The sequence below is a fragment of the Lipophrys pholis genome, assembly GCF_963383615.2.
Source record: "Lipophrys pholis genome assembly, chromosome: 9".
NCBI classification, from domain to species: Eukaryota; Metazoa; Chordata; class Actinopteri; order Blenniiformes; family Blenniidae; genus Lipophrys; species Lipophrys pholis.
The window spans coordinates 4618638-4638249 of NC_137639.1; the positions used below are offsets into that span (position 1 = coordinate 4618638).

Consider the following 19612-nt stretch of genomic DNA (forward strand, 5'->3'; position numbering starts at 1 on the left):
TCTGTCCACTTCTATCAAACCGCACACACTAGGTATGTGTGTGTGTGTGTGTGTGTGTGTGTGTGTGTGTGTGTGTGTGTGTGTGTGTGTGTGTGTGTGTGTGTGTGTGTGTGTGTGTGTGTGTGTGTGTGTGTGTGTGTGTGTGTGTGTGCGTGCCTGCGTGCGTGTGCATGTGTGTGCGTGCGTGTGTGTGGGTGTGTCTGAATCAGCTTTATAAAAGATGGGTGATTAAAGCCTCACAGAGCAGTTAAAGATATTCAATATAAACTTAGATTTTTTATTACCTGGAAGTGGTTTGTTTGAATTGTTGATTCAGTGTTTGTTCACTATAGAACAAGGCAAGAATGAAACTAAATAAAAGTGTTGCTATGGAAAAAATATCCCAAAGAACCTGGAGATTTATTTTCAGTCTTTTCACTTTGTTCATATTGTTGTAGAGAAACACGACAGCTCTTGTTTCGCTGCACCCTGATCGCCACACTGCTCACTCTGTCAGGTAACTTCTGTAACCCCACGACGTACTTATTTGAACCAAATCCGTGTGTTTGCTTCAGACTGAACAGGAGCTGAAGTTTGAATTAAAGCCATAATGGTGTTGGCCAGTGAAAGCTCACCTGTGTGTTTGTAGTTTTGGTGAGCTGCTCATCGTTCCGGGTGATTTGGGACGTACTTCAACCTGTTTGGTGCGTTTTGATAAAACACTGAAATCTGCTGCGTGTGATGAAATTTAGCCTCCTGAAAATCCTTTAGAGACGCTGGAGTGGAAGATGCAGCTGCTCCATTTGAACCGTCAGTGACCCAGTGAAGGAGTGAGCGTCACCAGCAGCAGTTGTTCTCTGCTTCTGCTTCTGTGTTCCTGAGTCCCTCACTGCACAGAGTCACTGCACAGAGTCACTCACTGCACAGTCACTGCACAGAGTCACTGCACAGAGTCCCTCACTGCACAGACTCACTGCACAGAGTCACTCACTGCAGAGTCACTGCACAGAGTCCCTCACTGCACAGACTCACTGCACATAGTCACTCACTGCACAGTCACTGCAGAGAGTCACTGCACAGAATCCCTCACTGCACAGAGTCCCAGCACAGAGTCCCTCACTACACACAGTCCCTCACTGCACAGAGTCCCTTACTACACAGAGTCCCTCACTGCACAGAGTCCCTGCACAGAGTCACTGCACAGAGTCCCTCACTGCACAGAGTCCCTCACTGCACAGAGTCACTGCACAGTCACTGCACAGAGTCCCTCACTGCACAGAATCCCTCACTGCACAGAGTCCCTGCACAGAGTCACTGCACAGAGTCCCTCACTGCACAGAGTCCCTGCACAGAGTCACTGCACAGAGTCCCTCACTGCCCAGTCACTGCACAGAGTCCCTCACTGCACAGAGTCCCTGCACAGAGTCCCTCACTGCAGAGAGTCACTGCACAGAGTCACTGCACATCTCTCACAGCTGTGTTCAGTCACAGGGCGGCTTTCCTTCGCTGTTCACTCCTCATGGGGGAGTGTCATCACGTTCCTTCCTTTCACCCTCTCATCCTGTGTGCTTCTGTTTGCTCTCAGAACATGGACAAGCTGCAGCTCCCGTCGGTGACGCTCATCGTGGGCTGTGGAGTCTCGTCGCTCACTCTGCTGCTGCTCATCATCATCTACGTGTCCGTTTGGAGGTGAGACCATGAGCCGGGTCAAGAAGCTCCAGCACCTGGTCCTGGTCGGGGTGGGTGGGTGGGGTTGTGGCTGGGGGGTTACCTGGTCATGTATGTATGTACAACCTGTAGAGAAAGACATGATTGTAGAAACAAATGTCAAACTAAACTTTTCATAGTTCATTAATCCTCCTGTGGAAATTATTTTCCCTGCATTGACCGATAATATATCCTGGATGTGGAGGACAGCCATGATAAGGTGCTCTGCTGTCCACTGTGGGAATCAAACTGGCAAACATCAGATCCTAAGTCCATTTCTCCAACCTGTAGGCCACCACAGTTCACATAAACACATAAATAACACATCTATCCAGGGTTAGGGTGTTTAATAAAGCGAGAAGACACAGAGCGGAAGTCATTTTGAAAGACTTCTAAACTCAATTGATAAAACATTCAGTAAAATCACCTTCAAGATCATTTGAAGGTGTCTTTGTGGGAGGGGCTCACCGCCATGATACAACACAATTACATTCTCTCATTACTTTGACAATGACAAACTTCATAAACCTCCACGAGCACATCAACAGCCTGGACCTGGTGCCTGCCAGGTTTTACTCAGGGTTTTCTGAACAAACAGGATTCTGTGATGAGCGACTTCTTGCAAACTTCCTGCAGACTGACTGCAGACTGACTGCAGACTGGATGCAGACTGACTGCAGACTGGATGCAGACTGACTGCAGACTGGCTGCAGATTGACTGCAGACTGACTGCAGACTGACTGCAGACTGGCTGCAGATTGACTGCAGACTGACTGCAGACTGACTGCAGACTGACAGCATATTGACTGTAGACTTCCTGCAGACTGGCTGCAGACTGACTGCAGACACACAGTTTGAGTTTTCAATATTTCAAACAGAAGCTGCAGCCATGCAGGAGGCCTTGTACGTCCAAACAAACGTTTGTGTGGCTGAATTGTTTCCCGACATGCTGAGAAATGAGGGAAGTGACGGGTCAGACTCAGTGACGGTCAGTTTCCTCTCCCTGCAGGTACATCCGCTCCGAGCGCTCCGTCATCCTTATCAACTTCTGCCTCTCCATCATCTCCTCCAACGCCCTGATCCTCATCGGACAGACGCAGACACGGAACAAAGTAGGAACTCTCACTGTCACTGTGTTGGTGTCACGTAAAAACCTTCCTGTCGACAGGTCGGACTTCAGGTCCTGGTCCGATCCGGTCCATTCAGAATTTTATTCCTTGTTTTGTTTATTTCACTCTCATTGTTTTTGTTCTTACTGGTTTGTACTCAGTTTGTTCTGTCTTCCTCCTGCCGCTCCAGGTCTTATGCACCCTGATCGCGGCGTTCCTTCACTTCTTCTTCCTGTCGTCGTTCTGCTGGGTTCTGACGGAGGCGTGGCAGTCCTACATGGCGGTGACGGGTCGCCTCAGGAACCGGATCATCCGGAAGCGTTTCCTGTGCCTGGGCTGGGGTGGGTCTTCCTCCTCTCCGTCACATGAGCAGACCGTCACTGCAGCAGTACTAACGACTCCTGGTTTCCCCGGCAGGTCTCCCGGCTCTCGTCGTGGCCATCTCGGTCGGGTTCACCAAGGCCAAAGGTTACGGGACGCCCAGCTAGTAAGCATCTTCCCAGAGGCCTCGCCTCGTGTTCTCACCTTCAACCTGAAACTATAATCCTGGGAGACCTCTCATTGGGGGAGGGTGCTGCTAATTAACCTCTCTCTCTCTCTCTCTCTCTCTCTCTCTCTCTCTCTCTCTCTCTATGTGTCTAATCTATCTTTGATTGTCCTCACTCTTGTCATTCAATTGCTCCAACTTTCACCTTCTTTTCTTCTTCATGACCACAAACCTCCCCCACTCTCTCCTCCTCTTTCTCCTTGGCCCCCTCCTCCCTCTTCTCCTGGTCCTTCTTCTCCTCTTCCTCCTCATCTTCCTCTTCCTTCTCTTCTTCCTCCTCCTCTTCCACTTACTCCTCCTCCTCCTCTCCTGCGCCTCCTCATCCTTGTCTTCCTCTTCCTCCTCCTCCTCCTCTCCTGCGCCTCCTCATCCTTGTCTTCCTCTTCCGCCTCTCTTCCTCCTCTCCTCCTCCTCTCCTCCTCCTCTTCCTGCTCCTCTCCTGTAGCTGCTGGCTCTCTCTGGAAGGAGGTCTCCTCTATGCCTTTGTGGGACCTGCAGCAGCCGTCGTCTTGGTATTTCTTGCCCTCTCTTCTCAGCTCTGTTTGTCTGTTGCCTTCATCCTGCTGCTGTCACCTTATGAAGCTGAAGTCCATCCGTCTTTATTCACCCAACTTATTTCCATATTTCTAAACAATAACCAATCAGGTTCCAGATGTTTACTCCCATAATGAACAGTATGGGAGATATTTAATGTTGAACGTCAGTGAAACATTTGTAAGTAAATGAGATGTTGCTATATTTATTGTTTTTTATAGTGTCAGAGTACATTTAAAAAAAGAGCATTTTAATTCCCCAAGTCCTCCATTCCTTCTCTTTCTTATCCTCTTTACCTTTATTACCTTTTCCTTCTTCAACCCAACTTTTCCTCTGCATCGTCCGTTCTCAAGCCTCGTCCACACGAGACAAAAGGATCTTTTTTCTTCCCGGCGTTCTCAAAAAAAATATTCCTTCCATACGTTGCTATGAATGCGGCCCAAGGGCATGTAGTACATATGCCAGGCCTTTAGGGGTGCTGTGATTCACCAAAAACGCAGAAGAAGACATAGAACATATAGAAATTTTGAAGAAAGACACCTGCTCATATACTTCTATATAATTCTGAGTTATATAGATCTATGTTCCTGCTAGTATCAACAGCTCCTGCAGCTTGATAGGAGCACGTAGTCCACAATGTTGTGGTTTTTAATAGACATTGTGGACCGTGAGGGGAGTAGAGGGGGGCGATGACGTCATCGTTTTCCACAGACATGGGTCTTGCCCATCCACACCTCAAAGCCGAGTCGGCTGTGGGACCCGTGTTAGGAAAAAGGTTTTCAGACTCCTAATAGGTGTGGACGGCGCCTCAGTTCACGTCCCACCTCTCTTCTGTCGGTTGTTTTTGTCTTTGTTTCATGTACACTGTAAAATATAATATGTTGACTTTAATTTTAAAAAAATATGCAAACTCATTGCCTTACAAAGACTAATTAATGTTAACTTAGATCAGATAAATTGAATTAAATTACTTCTTGTGAGTTTGTATTCAAACAAATTAAAGAATTTAGATTATGGTAACTTGTTCATTTTGAGTTTGCAGTACTCAAAGTAACTGAAAGCTTATCCTTAGTTTTAGTCATTCATCATGTTCCAGTCAACATGATAATAATGCATAGGTTTTATATAGCGCTTTTCTTCACACTCTCGTTCCATAATGAATGGTGGTAAACTACATATGTAGCCACAGCTGCCCTGGGGCAGACTGATGGAAGCGAGGCTGCCATTTTGCGCCATCAGCCCCTCCCACCACCACCAACCACTCGCTCATTCTCACACTGCATTCACCCAGGCAGTTTGGGATTCAGTGTCTTGCCCAAGGACCCTTTGACTTGTAGGCAGGCAGAAATGGGAATCGAACCTGCAACCTTCCGATTGGGAGACGACTGCTCTACCAAACCAAGGCATGACTGTAGACATGAGTGGGCACGGTGTAGTATAAAAGTATCGGCGCATGTTTGAAAGAATGCGCAAAGGACGCAGGGGAAATAAATCATTTTTCCTAAGTTAATATAACTAGGATACATCAAGTTAAGCATGTTTTCCAACCCCAAATTACTACTTAATTATTCAAAAGTAGTGTTCTCAACAGGTTGGTAAAAACTGAGTTTGGTTAAATTATATTTTGTCATTAATTTGTATGTTAGCGTTTACAGTGTAAACTGATGAGGTGTGAAGGGTCAAAGGCCACAGGGAAGGTCTCAGTGACCTCACAACGTTAAGTTCAGAGCAGAGGTCTCATCCCGTGGTCATAAAACTGATAAAACATGGTGATTTGATCCTCGTTTATTTTTACTGACTTCCTGGTTTCTCACTCCTCTATATCTGTTGCTTCTTTCTTTCACAACTCCATTTTTTTTTTACAGTTCTAACTGCTGTTTTCTGTTCTCACATGGCTCTCCTTTCTGCCTTCTTTTCTCCCACGCATGTCTTATTGGTCTCAATCTGCTCTTTTTTTAAAATGCTTAGCTTCTAATTTTCCAAGTCTGTTTCGTACTTTCATGTACTGATTGTATGATAACGTCAGTGTTATTCTGAAAACACGATCAGAAGAAAAGCCCTGAGCGAAACGGCATGACATCATCAAAGGAGGAGTGTGTGCTCATGTGGTGGATCTACAAGATAAAATTGGAAGACATCCCAATAGTATACAATAGTATAAATGAGTGCTTAGGATCCATTTGAAATCTTGAAATCTTGTCTCCTTGACAGTCGATTTTCTTCTCCTGACACACCTTTGCACATTGTGGCCTCATGGTTGTTAGTTGTTCTGAGCTGAAGCTCACAGGAGAAGAATAAACGTGATAATTGCAAATACGTCCATTTAAACTGGCAGACATGCTGCGAGCAGTTTTTTGTACTTCAGAAACTAAACTTCACTTTCTGTTTATGTTCTGTAAGAAAATATTAGTGAAATGTAGCAGTTCAGCTCTCTGAAACTTTTCTGCTGCGTTAACCACAAATATAGACGTGAAGAAGGGTGGAGGTCCAGCTGGAGGTCTAAATGGAGGTCTAGGTAGAGGTCCATCTGGAGTTCCAAGTTGAGGTCCAGGTGAAGGCCCCGGTGTAGTTCCAAGTAGAGGTCCAAGTGGAGGTCCAGGTACAGGTCTAGGTGGAGGTCCAGGTACAGGTCTAGGTGGAGGTCCAGGTGGTCTCCGTCAGTGATCAGCACACTGTGTAAACCAGCTGTCACACATTGTGGCTTTAAGTGCTTCAGATCAGACTCTGTGTCAGTCGGAGGCACCAGTGTGGAAAGTGATGGAGTCGGAGGCACCAGTATAGTAAGTGATGGAGTCGGCAGCAGCAGTTATATTCACACCCCAGGTAGATTCCTGAAGAGAGCACACAGAGCTGCTGCTTTAATGAGAACAACGGCCAGACTTAAATTTACCAGTAACAATCGTGTTTCCTCTTCAAAGCGACGTGGCGCCTCCTCTGATGCTCAGCCTGAGTCCGACTTCAATCACAGACACGCCAGACATGAAAGCCATTTGGAGGCGTTTCATGCAGTTTTCCTGTAGCTCCGCCCTCGTCTCTAATAAACAGCTCCAGCAGATCGGCCGGCGCACCGTCAGTTCAGAACAATCCTCAAAGCAATAAAAGATCCACCACCTCCGCCACCGCTCCTGTTTTATGGATGATTTCCTTCTTTCAGCTCTCATGAGAATCGGAAATAATTTCAGATGTTAGAATCATCCTGTGGACAGTTTCTCACCTTCATGCTTCATTTGATGGCTGCCATTAACGCTTAACAGTGTTTGGTTTATACAGTGCAGAGCGTACAGTAAGTACTGTGTGTGGGTGTGTGTGTGTGTGTGTGTGTGTGTGTGTGTGTGTGTGTGTGTGTGCGTGTGTGTGTGTGTGTGTGTGTCCACAATACATAGAAACACGTATGTGTGTGTGGGTGTGTGTGTGTGTGTCCACAATACATAGAAACACGTATGTGTGTGTGTGTGTGTGCGTGTGTGCGTGTGTGTGTGTGTGTGTGTGTCCACAATACATAGAAACACGTATGTGTGTGTGGGTGTGTGGGTGTGTGTCCACAATACATAGAAACACGTATGTGTGTGTGTGTGTGTGTGTGTGTGCGTGTGTGTGTGTGTGTGTCCACAATACATAGAAACACGTATGTGTGTGTGGGTGTGTGTGTATGTGTCCACAATACATAGAAACACGTATGTGTGTGGGTGTGTGTGTGTGTCCCCACAATACATAGAAACACGTATGTGTGTGTGTGTGCGTGTGTCCCCACAAATGAGGATTTAAAGATCAGTCCCCACAATTCATAGAAACACGTGTGTGTTAGTGTGTGTGTGTGTGTGTGTGTGTGTGTGTGTGTGTGTGTGTGTGTGTGTGTGTGTGTGTGTGTGTGTGTGTGTGTGTGTGTGTGTGTGTGTGTGTGTGTGTGTGTGTGTGTGTGTGTGATCCATCATGTCCATCCTCCATCCTGGTGCTCAAAGTTGTGCTGCATGGTCTGAAGTGATCGAGTGTGTTTGTTTTGATGTGATCGCGTGTCTTTGCTCTGCTTTAATTCTGTGCCTCTTCTCTCCGGCAGGTTAACATGGTTATTGGGATTCTCGTTTTTAACAAACTGGTGTCCAAAGACGGCATTACTGATATGAAACTAAAGGAGAGGGCGGGGTATGCCTTTTACCACACATCCATCTTACACCGCGACCTCTAACCAGCCTGATGATCTCAGTTAGTCGGGAGACGATGAGTCACTGCATGTGGCTGTGAGACGTTTGCTCGGAACAGCCAGCAGTGACTGAACCAGCAGAAAAAGAAACGTCCTGCTTGGCTCTCAGGCGTCGTGTGAAATGCAAACATGCTTAATGCAATGATGTGCAAAATCCTCTCAACATGATGGAAACTACAGCTGAAGGTTTGAGTCATCAAGCTGGAAGTTAATGAAGCAACTCGTCAGCTCAGGGGCGAAGCTTCTACCTCATCAGTTACCAGGGGTACCAGGTACTTCTGTTCACATACTTGTCATCCACCCTCCCACCACTAGAAGGAGCTACAGACAGTCAGACAGCAGCACCCCTCCTTCAGTACTCGAGTAAACTCCCTGCAACAGTAATAGAGTAAACTCCCTGCAAGCGTACTTGAGTAAACTCAAGGTAACAGTACTCAAGCACTCCAGCAAACTCTCTGAAACAGTACTCCAGTACTCCAGCAAACTCTCTGAAACAGTACTCAAGTACTCCAGCAAACTCTCTGAAACAGTACTCCAGTACTCCAGCAAACTCTCTGAAAAAGTACTCCAGCAAACTCCCTACAACAATAGTCCAGTTGCCCTCCAGCAATACTTGAATACTTCAGTAAACTCCCTGTAGCAGTACTCCAGTAATGGCTTTGCAGAAGTACTGGAGTAAACTGCCTGCAACAGTGCTTATGTAAACTTCCTGCAGAAGTACTCTAGTAAACTCCCTGTAACAGTACACAAGTGCTCCAGTAAACTCCCTGCAACAATACTCCCGTAAATGCCCTTCAGCAATACTTGAATATTCCAGTAATTGCTTTGCAGTAGTACTCAAGTAAACTGCCTGCAACAGTGCTCAAGTACACTTCCTGCAGCAGTACTCTTGTAAACTCCCTGCAGAAGTACTCTAGTAAACTCCCTGCAGCAGTACTCAGTAAACTCCCCCCCGGTTCTGAGTTCTGAACCGGAGGCGGCTCATTAAACGAATTCCCGCCGTGGAGCCGCTCAGGTCTGACGTCAGGCTGCTTCATGAGACACATTTCTCTGGAACTCTGGACTCGTGTTTCTAGTTACTGCAGTGGTTCCAGTTACTGTAGCGGTTGAAGTATTTGCACACCTCTGCATTGCGTTTCATTCCCATTGACACGACGTCCTGAAACGCTGCTCATGAGCACGAGGGAAGCTGAGATGTGGAGCAGTCTGGTTATTGGTCCTGCACAGACTCAGCCTGATGATCAACCATCTCATTCTTTCTTTCTTTTGAGTTGAAACGTGTGGCTTCACCTCCAGCGGCTCTTTGTTTGCAGGTGTTGCTCTTGATGTGAAGTTCTGTGAATCCATCTCCCTGTTTGTTTTTATCTTTTGTTTGGTTGGTTATCGTAAAGGGAAGCAGAGCCGTTGAAGTCGGGAAGTCGTGTGGCTCTTAGCTTTGTATTCACAGCTTTTTGGAGAGGAAGGGTTTTCCTGGAGGAGAAGTTGTGAATCGTTCCCGTAGATGGAGCACAGCTGAGCTTCTGCTCTTCATAAGGAGGCTTCCTCATGTTCTACCTCAGCACCAGAAGGCTTCATCGCCGTCAATCACATGAAAACACACCCAGATTTGGCTTGTTAGTTCCAGGATCAACGCTTCACACGTAGCAGTGCTGTTTGTTAAGTTTCATTTATTTGACATCATGTTCAGATACAAACTTCTCACTTCTCAATGAGCCCATTCAACCTCCCATCTCAGTGATGCAGAGGAATCATCAGTGACTAAAGATTTACAAGGAGAAGCTTGTTTTTAAGTGAGAATATTACAAAGTCCTGAAGCAGCCGGTCTGACTCAAACTGTCCTGCTCCCCTTTACGACGCAACTTCTTCTGTCTCCATTTGCACTGTTGGTGCTTGAAATGTTCTTTCTTTCTTTCTTTCTTTCTTTCTTTCTTTCTTTCTTTCTTTCTTTCTTTCTTTCTTTCTTTCTTTCTTTCTGTCTTTCTCTCGATCTTTCTGTCTTTCTCTCTCTCTCTCTCTCTCTCTCTCTCTCTCTCTCTCTCTCTCTCTCTCTCTCTCTCTCTCTCTCTTTCTCTGAGAAATGTTTGCTTTCTTCTTGGATGACCTCTCTGTGTAACTGTACTTGTTTTTGCTGTCTGAATCGTGGTGTTGGACTTTGCACAGAATCCCCTCTCTCTCACTCAGGGCTGCCCAATCAGGAACACTTCAGTCACAGAAGCCCCCTCCCATGTCAGCAGTGATTGGGTAAAAAGACCCGCCCACCCCCCCCTCTTCCTACCTGACCACCTCCAGACCCGTAGAAGAGTAGCTAGCTCCTCTGATTGGCTTCCCACTGCTTCCTGCCTATTCACCTCACTGCCTCACTATTGACCCGGCCGTTTATCTTATGTCCTGTTATCTGGATCTAACATAACTCAGTTCTGCCTCTAGCCTGGAAATCTCCCAAATGCTTTTAGAAAACTCACTTCCTTTTTTTTTTCCAATAACACTTCCTCGTCGCAGCTTTGCCATATTAATAGTTTCACTTCTCTTGGTTTGCGTTTGCATGTTCTCTGGGTTAGTTGGGTGACCATGACTAACTGATGGAGCTCCAGACCGAAAATGATCAGTCAATCAATCTCTATTGAACTCCCAACTTTAATGTCAAGATAAACCACTTCTAGTTGTTATTTCCACCGGCGGAATTTGCTATGGGCGAAGTGGGCAGCCGCCCAGGGCGCAAACTGCACAGGGGAGCACCGTGCACAGGCTGAGATACGGTCTTGTGACTCCGCCCCCTGTCTGCGCAGACAGCAGTCAGCTCCTGCAGATAAAACCAGACCAACATCGCAGTTCGGACTCAAACTGTTTCTTTTATTACTGAAACAGTTATAATCAGTTATAAACTGCCACTGGTTATTTCACAAATTGTTCTTGATCTACTAAAGAATTAAATGTGTGAAAATGGGTACACACTTGATATTGTGCACACACACGTCAGCCGATCTACTAACCGGATGCATTGAGTCTGACTGATGTGTTAAAGAACAAACTTTCCATGAGGAGTGTTTGCCTTCATGAATGTGGAGTTTCAGATCGCACATAATGCTGGGAGGAGATTGTAGACCAGAGAGATTCACCCTGTCTGGAAGGTTCTGTAACTGTGAATCAGCTGTGAGGCCATGTTTACAAAAACGGGATATTTCCCCCTCTAGGTTTACAAAAATAATTTAATTCACACAGACCCCCATATACATCTGGTTCGGAGCTACTGTGAGCATTCTGAACCTGTAGGGGGCAGTGTAACGAGAAGCATGAAGCCATGATAGCCAATCAGAATCCTGGAAAAAACACAATGTCATGAATTGTGCAAGTTATTTTCTGTTCAGCAAAATGGCGCACGGTTCGTTTATTTGGTCCGATAAAGAAGCGGAGCTCTTCCAGAATGTGCCGAGAGAATTTAACGTAAACGTAAAAAAAAAAACGTAAAAGCAATCAGCTTTCACTGGATCCATTTTCATTTCAGCAGTCAAACTGTGAACACGGGTCGCATACAGACGACGCCGATGACGCTTCGGTTGCATATTGTGACATAAATCTCTGTCCAGCCCTCTTGATGCAAATGGAGACACTGGAGTTTTTCTAAATCTCCACTGTGGCCAGAGTTTTCAGGAATCATTGTCTGTGGTGACTCGTGGCTGCTTTACGTGCAAATACAAGGCCCAAACGCAGAGAAATATCACAGTTTTTGTAAATACCGGTTACGTGTAAACGTGGCCTGAATCAACAGTGAATCAGCTCCTTCAGCAGAACTCTCACTGTGCTGAGAGATGTTCCTCAGCTGGCTCCACACTCCTTTTATCTCTGGACTTTATATTCAGATGTTTTCATCTCACGATCTATTTCTGGATCTCTTCGCTCTTTTGTCCACAGTTTTGACTGTGTCATGATGCTCTTCATAGTTTTGGCAGTTGCAGATGTATTTTGCAGTAAAGGTGCGATATGTTTGGTCACTTCTTCCAGCGTCACACTCCACAGTGTCCCTCCTCCGCGGGTCCTGGTGGCAGCTCCAGTGTCTGCGCCATGTCACGTTGTATATTAGCAGCAGAACGCATAATGATGCAGTTGAACTTGTTTCATTCAGGATCTTAGTAAATCAGGCCCGTTGTGCTCGGATGGCAATTATCTGTGGCTTAAAGTTGGTTTAAATCAGTATTTCCTGCCTAAATTATATTATTTCATCTAAAACATTTAAGTAAGATGTTAAAAAGTTAAATATCTTTGATGGAATTTCCAACTAACATTCTTCACACGACCTTTGAGCGCTCAGAAGTAGTTTTACGCTGTGTCCTCAATGCTTTACGTGCTTTGTGTTGCTGTAATGTTGTTGAATCCATTGGACTGTCAGTATGAAGCCGTTAGCTCAGCTCACAGCGGCTCCTTCCAGTCGCACAGGTTTTATCTGAGAGCTGGCGACGCCAACCTGAAGAACCTAACCTGATTTAGATTCACTGACTCATTTCTAATGACTACAGTTGCAGCACTTCTCATTGGGGTTGTTGAAAGGAAGCTTATCAGATATACAGGAGAGTTTTTTTTTAATCCTTGTGTTTTTGACGGGCCGTTCACATGTTAGTCAGTCAGTGTGTGCAAACAGTCTAATGCACTTTCACATTGAGGAAACTTAATGTCATCATTCAGTCATTTGGCTTTTTCAGTTAGATCAATCAATTGATAAATCAAAGGAGAGTCCTTGAGTTTCATGGCGTGTCGGCTGAGGTGAACCCCTGAACATAGACTGAGAGTTTTAAAGGCGTCACATTCCAACAGTAATAATCATCCTCATACTAGGAATGACCCACCAGAAGTGAAGAAAGTCTGTCATCTCTCTTTAAATTTTTATGAACTGTGTGCTCCAACAAGTGAATCGGAAATCAATCCCTATATCGTGTCCTTGGGGGTTTAGCCAATCTCAATCAAAGTAGGCCCTCCCTTTGACCCTCCCACAGCTCTGCTCTGTCACATGGCACCATGAGAGGCAGTACTTCCTCCTCTTCCCAAGATGGGCATGTGTGGGCGGAGACAGTACAGCTCTCACAGACACAGCAGATTCAGAATGCAGCTCGTTTTTGGACCAATGAGACCCAAGTGAAAGTGTTGAAAAGCTGCAGAATATTAGCCCTTTAGGTTTCAGTGGAGGACGTGGGGAACTGTGCATTGATCAGGACAGAGGAACATCACAGGTCAGCATCATCCTTCCCCTCACGGTGCCAGCGCCGTCTTTCAGTTCTGAGATGATATGATGGATTTTAGTTTTCATTGGTTACCACCGTGGTAAAGTGTTGAACGACTGATGCATCTCTATCTAAACCAGAACAGATGAGCACCATGTGGAGAGAGTGAACAGGGTGAGCCCATGTTCAACTCTGAATCACACCATGATTCTGCTTCTTCTCCTCTGTAACGTTACAAGAAGTGAGCAGAGCAGCTGATGGACTCCATCCTGCCAATGGAGGATTCGAGCTTCTCTACATTGCTGGACCTTTTCTGTTCATGAGTTTTACTTATAAAACAGTGCAAATGTTGCCTGAACTTCAAACAGGCCCGTTCTGCTGCAGAGTCATCCCACTGTGTGGAAGCAGTCTGTCCTTCAACATCATGATAAATCACTGAGATGTTTTCTACAAGTCTTTTTGTCTTCTCAGCAGTTAAACGTGTCCTTTAGAGGGCTGGATGGTCCCGTCTGTTTTTCTAAAGTCGGTGAATGTTGAGGTGAGCTCAGGGCAGTTTCCTGTGTTTGATAGTGGGTTGTGGTTTCACTCTGTAGGTTGCAGAGCGATTTCTGGATGTGGCCTGAACATTACCAGTTTCCATGAGTGACTTTCAGCCTCGTACCCGTGTACAGACATGTACCGTACACACTGCAAATAGTGGGGTGGTTAAAGTCTTTCAACTTAACAGAGATTTTATGGAAATCAATCCACAAGTTTCAGTAGTTTTAATGAATAATCCATTAACATCTTTTAGGTTCTTTCCAACTATTTGGGAATAAAATCTGTGTTCATGGGACTAATGCTATTATATTGTGTTGTTATTCACATTTCAAGCCTCGTCCCAACCTTTGTGTAGTTTGAGTTGAAGTTTATGCCTCGTGCCTGGATGTTTTTCAGCCCTCTTTTGCTGGAGAACTCAGACGATTTGAGGATGAAAAGTGAATTCTGTGGTGAAATGACTCCATGGGTGGTCTCCCACTTTGGCTCACCTTGTACTTTTCCACAGGGAGGTTTACGGGATGTGTCTCTTTACCCAGCCTGCTCTAATGGCTCTTTGGAATAAAACATAGCAGCTGAACCTGTTTTCCTGAGCTGCTCTCTGGCTGTGAGCCCGCTGTGGTTGTCCACCTTCAGGGAAATGGGACGGATCCTGCAGAAAAAACGGGTCCTGAAGTCTTTACAAACTACATCGTTCCGGCAGATAATCAGACATGGGCGGGTCCAGCTGCAGAAATCATTGTACCGTGTGTTTGCTTAAAGTCCAGACAGATGAGAACGAACATTCAGGTTTTACGTATCTGCTTGTTAAAACTGAAACTCCTGTTGACAAAACGTAGTGATACCTGGATTTCAAAAGGTGATCAGATGATCTGAACCCATGTCAAAGACCTACAGCTCACGTGAGGATGTGTGGTGATCAGTGCTGTGAATGAAATGTTTGTTCTGCCTGCTGTGATTTATTAACGGTCATTACATTGATCAAGTTGGATGATTTGATCAGTTTGCACTTTCAGATCAGTTGATATTTGAGCTCATCTGTTTGTCGTCGAGCTGCGGTTGAGAACGCTGATGTCTGGCACCGACTTGCTGGAGCCCCGAGGGCTGGCTGAATGCTGGGTGGTTTTCTGGGTGTGATCAGGAGCCTCTCCGTGTGGTGACGGAGCTGACTGCAGCTCTGTGGTGGACGGCTCCATGCCTCCTCCTCTCTGTGACCCACCGCTCCTCCACCCAGATGCCTCTGCAGCGCAACCTTTTTTTCACGAACAAGTGCAACCCACGGTTAATGAAGCTAATTAATTTGTGCAGAATCTAATTAAGTGTGCAGCTCGCAGGTCGGCTCACACTTTGGAGACAGGCCTTAACGCTGACTCTCCTTCCCCCCCAAAAAACTAGCAGGCTAATTCTGTAAGAAAATTAAAGCCGACAAGAGAGGCAGGATTGAAAGCAGCACTGCAGCTTGTTTGTTCTCTAACAAGAGTCTAAATGGTTTCAGTCATCAAGCTGTGTATTTACAGGTTGTTGCATCGCGTTAATTAAACATTACCTCTTCTAACTACAAGGCCTTGATTGGATCGTAAAGTGTGTCGAAGGTTTACATTGGACTGTTTCCCTGACTGAAATGTGGGGCGGCGTCTTTGGGGGCCGTCGGGGGGATGTCCTTTCTCAAGATCAATCAAGAGTTTGATTAAAAGGTGTTTTAATCGAATGTTTCTCAGTAAGACTGGATCCCAGGTTCACCTGATGGAGGCTCCGGAGCAGAGCTTGGGTCTTGACAGTCGACAGGTTATCTGTGGAGAACATGCTGCCGTCTGTGTGACTGCTACAAGTCATTCATTCATTCATTCATTCATTCATTCATTCATTCATTCCTTCATTCATTCATTCATTCATTCATTCATTCATTCATTCATTCATTCATTCCTTCCTTCATTCATTCATTCATTCATTCATCCATTCATTCATTCGTGCCAGGCACCTAGAGAGACTACTGACAGCTGAGAGAAGGTCACAGGAAACAGGAGGAAGAAGTGAGGTCTCCGGTTCTTCATCTGGGTTTTGGAGCAGAAACAGTTTGTGTGGAAATTTCTTTGCAGCACAGGTCAATGTGTTGTTTGTCCATACGGGACGCTTACGTGTGGCCCCAACACTCCGCCACCACCCTTAAACTCTAAATCCTGGGAAACAGAGTATTTCAAAAAGTGCTGATTGCTTTTTAATATCACTGCCTGCAGCGTACATTTAGCGGCTATATTGCCCTTTTACTTGAAATTGAATTTCTTCCATTATGTGATTTTTAATCTGGACGTCCAGAGGCTACAAAAATCGATTCCCTCAGCTCCTCAGCTCTAATTGTTGTTTAGCAGGAGGCCATATGGTAACAGATTAGTTTGTTATTACTTGTCGATATCTGCAGCTTTGTCGTCAATCCTGCACCAGAAGTGGAGACATGAAGAGTTTTAGATGGAGCCTGAAGCTTTTCAGGGTGTGGACGCTGAGCAAAGTGCTGCTTTTGTCCAGATGATTACACCTGAAAACGCGTTACGATTTGCTCTTATGAAAATACGCATTGAGAGGTTCTGACATAGTTTTATTAACCCGGCCACACGGCCCGGCGTGGATCCCAGGACGACCGTACAGCCTGGGAAATGAACTCAGAAGATACAGACAGTTTTTCCATAAAATCAACCAGTGTTCCTGCTCAGTGTTTTAGTATTGGATAATACAGACAGCAGAGCTCACAGTTCAATCAGGAAGTGGTTAATCATTATACCACTGTTAAATATGGCATTATTTTTTAAATACTTAATACTGTGTTGTTAAAAGTTTTTGATGAACAGATCTTTTAACAATATTCATGTAATAACTTAAACAAAGACAAACAACAGGAGTTATTTACGTGTTATTGGTCGGACGCTTCACATGACGCTCACACAAGGTGACGCTCACACGACACTTCACAACTTCCACGAAATGCTTTCTGGAACAACATCGTATTGAAAATACCAGCAATAAAACCAAAATACTCCAAAACGGGCTACAACTGCTTCCAAACACTGGAACAAGCTCACTGAGTCGATTCTTCAGAAAAAAAACATCTGGTGTTGATTGAGCTCATGGACTTTTAACAAAGGAGGGAAATATTTCAGGAATATAGGCAAATGAAATCAGCTCATGTCTCACAAGTAATGAGTCAAACCATTTGATCAGCTTCAGTTCTTCTGGAGTAAAGTCACATTGAATGAGAGTTAAAGAAGATTTCTCACAGAAAGACAAGAGACATAAAGATCAGCAGTGGATTAAAGAACCAGGAGGTCACAAACTCACTGGTTCCAGCTGAAACACAAGAAACTACCAGTAACAATTTCAAGCGATACGTATGTGAATCCGACAGATTCAAGGATCAGAGCTATTATATGTAATATTGCCACTTCATCACCATTTTCAAATGAGATAACGTTGAGTTCAGAGTTGACTTCTATGAATACAGGATGTTGATTTCCCTTAAAGTTTATATAATTTTGTCATTACATTGACTCCATAATGAAGTTGGATGACGTTTACAGAGTTTGCTTACACTCGCTTAAGGTTTGCACACAATTCATGAGACGAGATTCCAACATTTGGATGTCATTCATTCATTCATTCATTTCTTCGTTCATTCATTTTATCATCAGACAGTGAAATGAGCAAGTAGAAGTAGCAGATGTTGATGAGGATCCTGGATGAAGACCACACCGACCTGCTGGAGGCCCATTTCTGCAAACCTTGATCATTCATTCAGACGACGCGGAGGCTGGAGCACGAGTCCCTGCTGAGGTTTCCTTCATCCTCCTGCCTCCGCTGCTCGGCTGCTTTGTTCAGCATGAGTTCAGGATCTACTGGACCAGCACAGCTACAGCAGCTCCCCAAAGGTCTCATATCGAACAGTTTTTCAATAATTTCACTTCAAAGTGTATTTCACCAAACCAGCCATGGTCCTGAATTCAGTCTAAAAGTTCCTCTGGGGAGCTCTGATGAGAAGAGGCTCTGTCTGTCTGTACTATGAGCGACGTCTGTCCAAGCTCCTCCTGGAGAAAAGCAGCTTTCCAGTACCATGTGCTAATGTTTACAGTGGATTTATCGCTATGGCTCGTAGGAACGCTGTTTTTCAACCAAGTTCAGACTGCGGCTTCAGCGGGATGTTTCAGAATGGTTAGTTGAAAATATTGAGTGTGTGAAAGTTCCTGTTTGGTGGTCTGAGTTGTTACAGTTAGCAGGTAGCTAACACTAGCTCATGCTAGCTGTAAGGGTTTTTCATATCATACTGAATTATTTCAGTATATTAGTAATCTTTGTAAGTTTTTATCCCTGTGGGAGGGTCAAAGTGAGTATCACTACCAGAGGGAGGGGTCATAAAGGAAAGTATCTGACTCACCAGTATGAGCAAGTGACGGAGAAGACAGACTTTCTTCATTCTGGGACCTCATACTGGCTGGGAGGACACAGATTACTGTTTGAAAACCATTAGAATTGACTTTTGCATAGTATGGCACCGTTATGCTAATTAGTTCAGAGGTCTCATGCAGCCTAACGTGACCTCAACCTGAAGTGACTTCATTATGACCTTTAAATACCAAGACAAAGGTTTACCAACTATGATAAGAAATGAACTTGTGAAAAACTTAGTTTTGGGATTTTGTTAGGAAAATCCGTTTTCTCTGAAATCTTCGGTTAGAGAATTCTTGTAGTCGTAAACGTATATGTTTTCACAAATTCATCCTCACTGGCTTTAATTCAGAAGCTGTTTGCCCAGCAGAACACGTAGCTTCCTCCCTGATCTTCCACCTGACCATCACTGGTTGGACTTTGTTCAGTTTGTTTATTAATCTCGCTCAGACTGAAACATTGTGACACCCAGTGGACAGATTAAGAACAGCAGGTACTTTTACAGTTGGTGAATTCTTTGTGATTTTAGTCATTTTCAAGGCCCATCCTTTAACATGCTGGATTTGGCCTATCTGCACTCCAGATGGTACGATACATTGAAATGTAGTTTTTACACATGCAGAATTCAACATACATGCATGTTTTTACTGAAGAAGAGAAAGAATCAAATGTGAAAATGTTTCATCTCCTCAGTATCACATCAGTCTGTTTCATTAAGAGATGATGTTCGGTGCTGAGCAGATTTTCTATTTGGAACAAACAGCAGTGGTGTAGCAGCGAACATTTACCCATGACCTGTGTAATTCTATCATACTTTGCATCAGACAAACCAGACCAGCCCATAGTGACACCAATGCTCTAGTTTAGCGCGACTGTAGTTTTGTGTTTGTCGTCCCAGGCTTTGAGCCGATTGGTTGTGATAACCCTCCAGCACTGTCACCTACCATTGCCTGTGCAGAGAATGTGAAATGATGGGATTTCTGCTCCCAGGGCCTCCGGCTGTGTATCCACAGCTCTGTTTCTACACAGAAGGGCTGGATGAGCGAACGCAGGGAGTTTACTAATGACTTAATTGCTTGTCGTATATTAATAGCAGTAATAAAGTGAATGCAGCGATGTTACGTAACAAATCACAACAGGGAGGATTTCTTCTTCTGTGTATACTGACTTTAATGGCTGAGAGAACCCATTACTTGCTCACATATATTTTGTGGAGATGTGGGAGTGGGGGCCTTCAGATGTGTCTGAGTGTGTAAATCTTCCGTTAGAGCTCGGTGTTGCTTGTAATAAGCAGTCAGTACGTGCATTGATGATTATAGATGAGACGCAACATCGTGTGTGTAAAATGAGACTGGGTCAGAAG

The 19612-nt window shown here is 44.9% G+C and overlaps 1 protein-coding gene across 1 annotated transcript in view; it reads left to right on the plus strand.

The window, feature by feature from the left end:
- adgrb1a (adhesion G protein-coupled receptor B1a) overlaps window positions 1-19612 on the plus strand; it is a gene marked incomplete at both ends in the record, with an annotated part of 135638 nt that overhangs the window by 97928 nt on the left and 18098 nt on the right. Inside the window, 7 exons of the mRNA XM_080472434.1 lie at window positions 1565-1668; window positions 2696-2798; window positions 2986-3136; window positions 3213-3282; window positions 3788-3854; window positions 7931-8016; window positions 10256-10315. Coding sequence (XP_080328560.1) covers window positions 1565-1668; window positions 2696-2798; window positions 2986-3136; window positions 3213-3282; window positions 3788-3854; window positions 7931-8016; window positions 10256-10315 — 641 coding nt within the window. The remainder of the gene's footprint in view (window positions 1-1564; window positions 1669-2695; window positions 2799-2985; window positions 3137-3212; window positions 3283-3787; window positions 3855-7930; window positions 8017-10255; window positions 10316-19612) is intronic.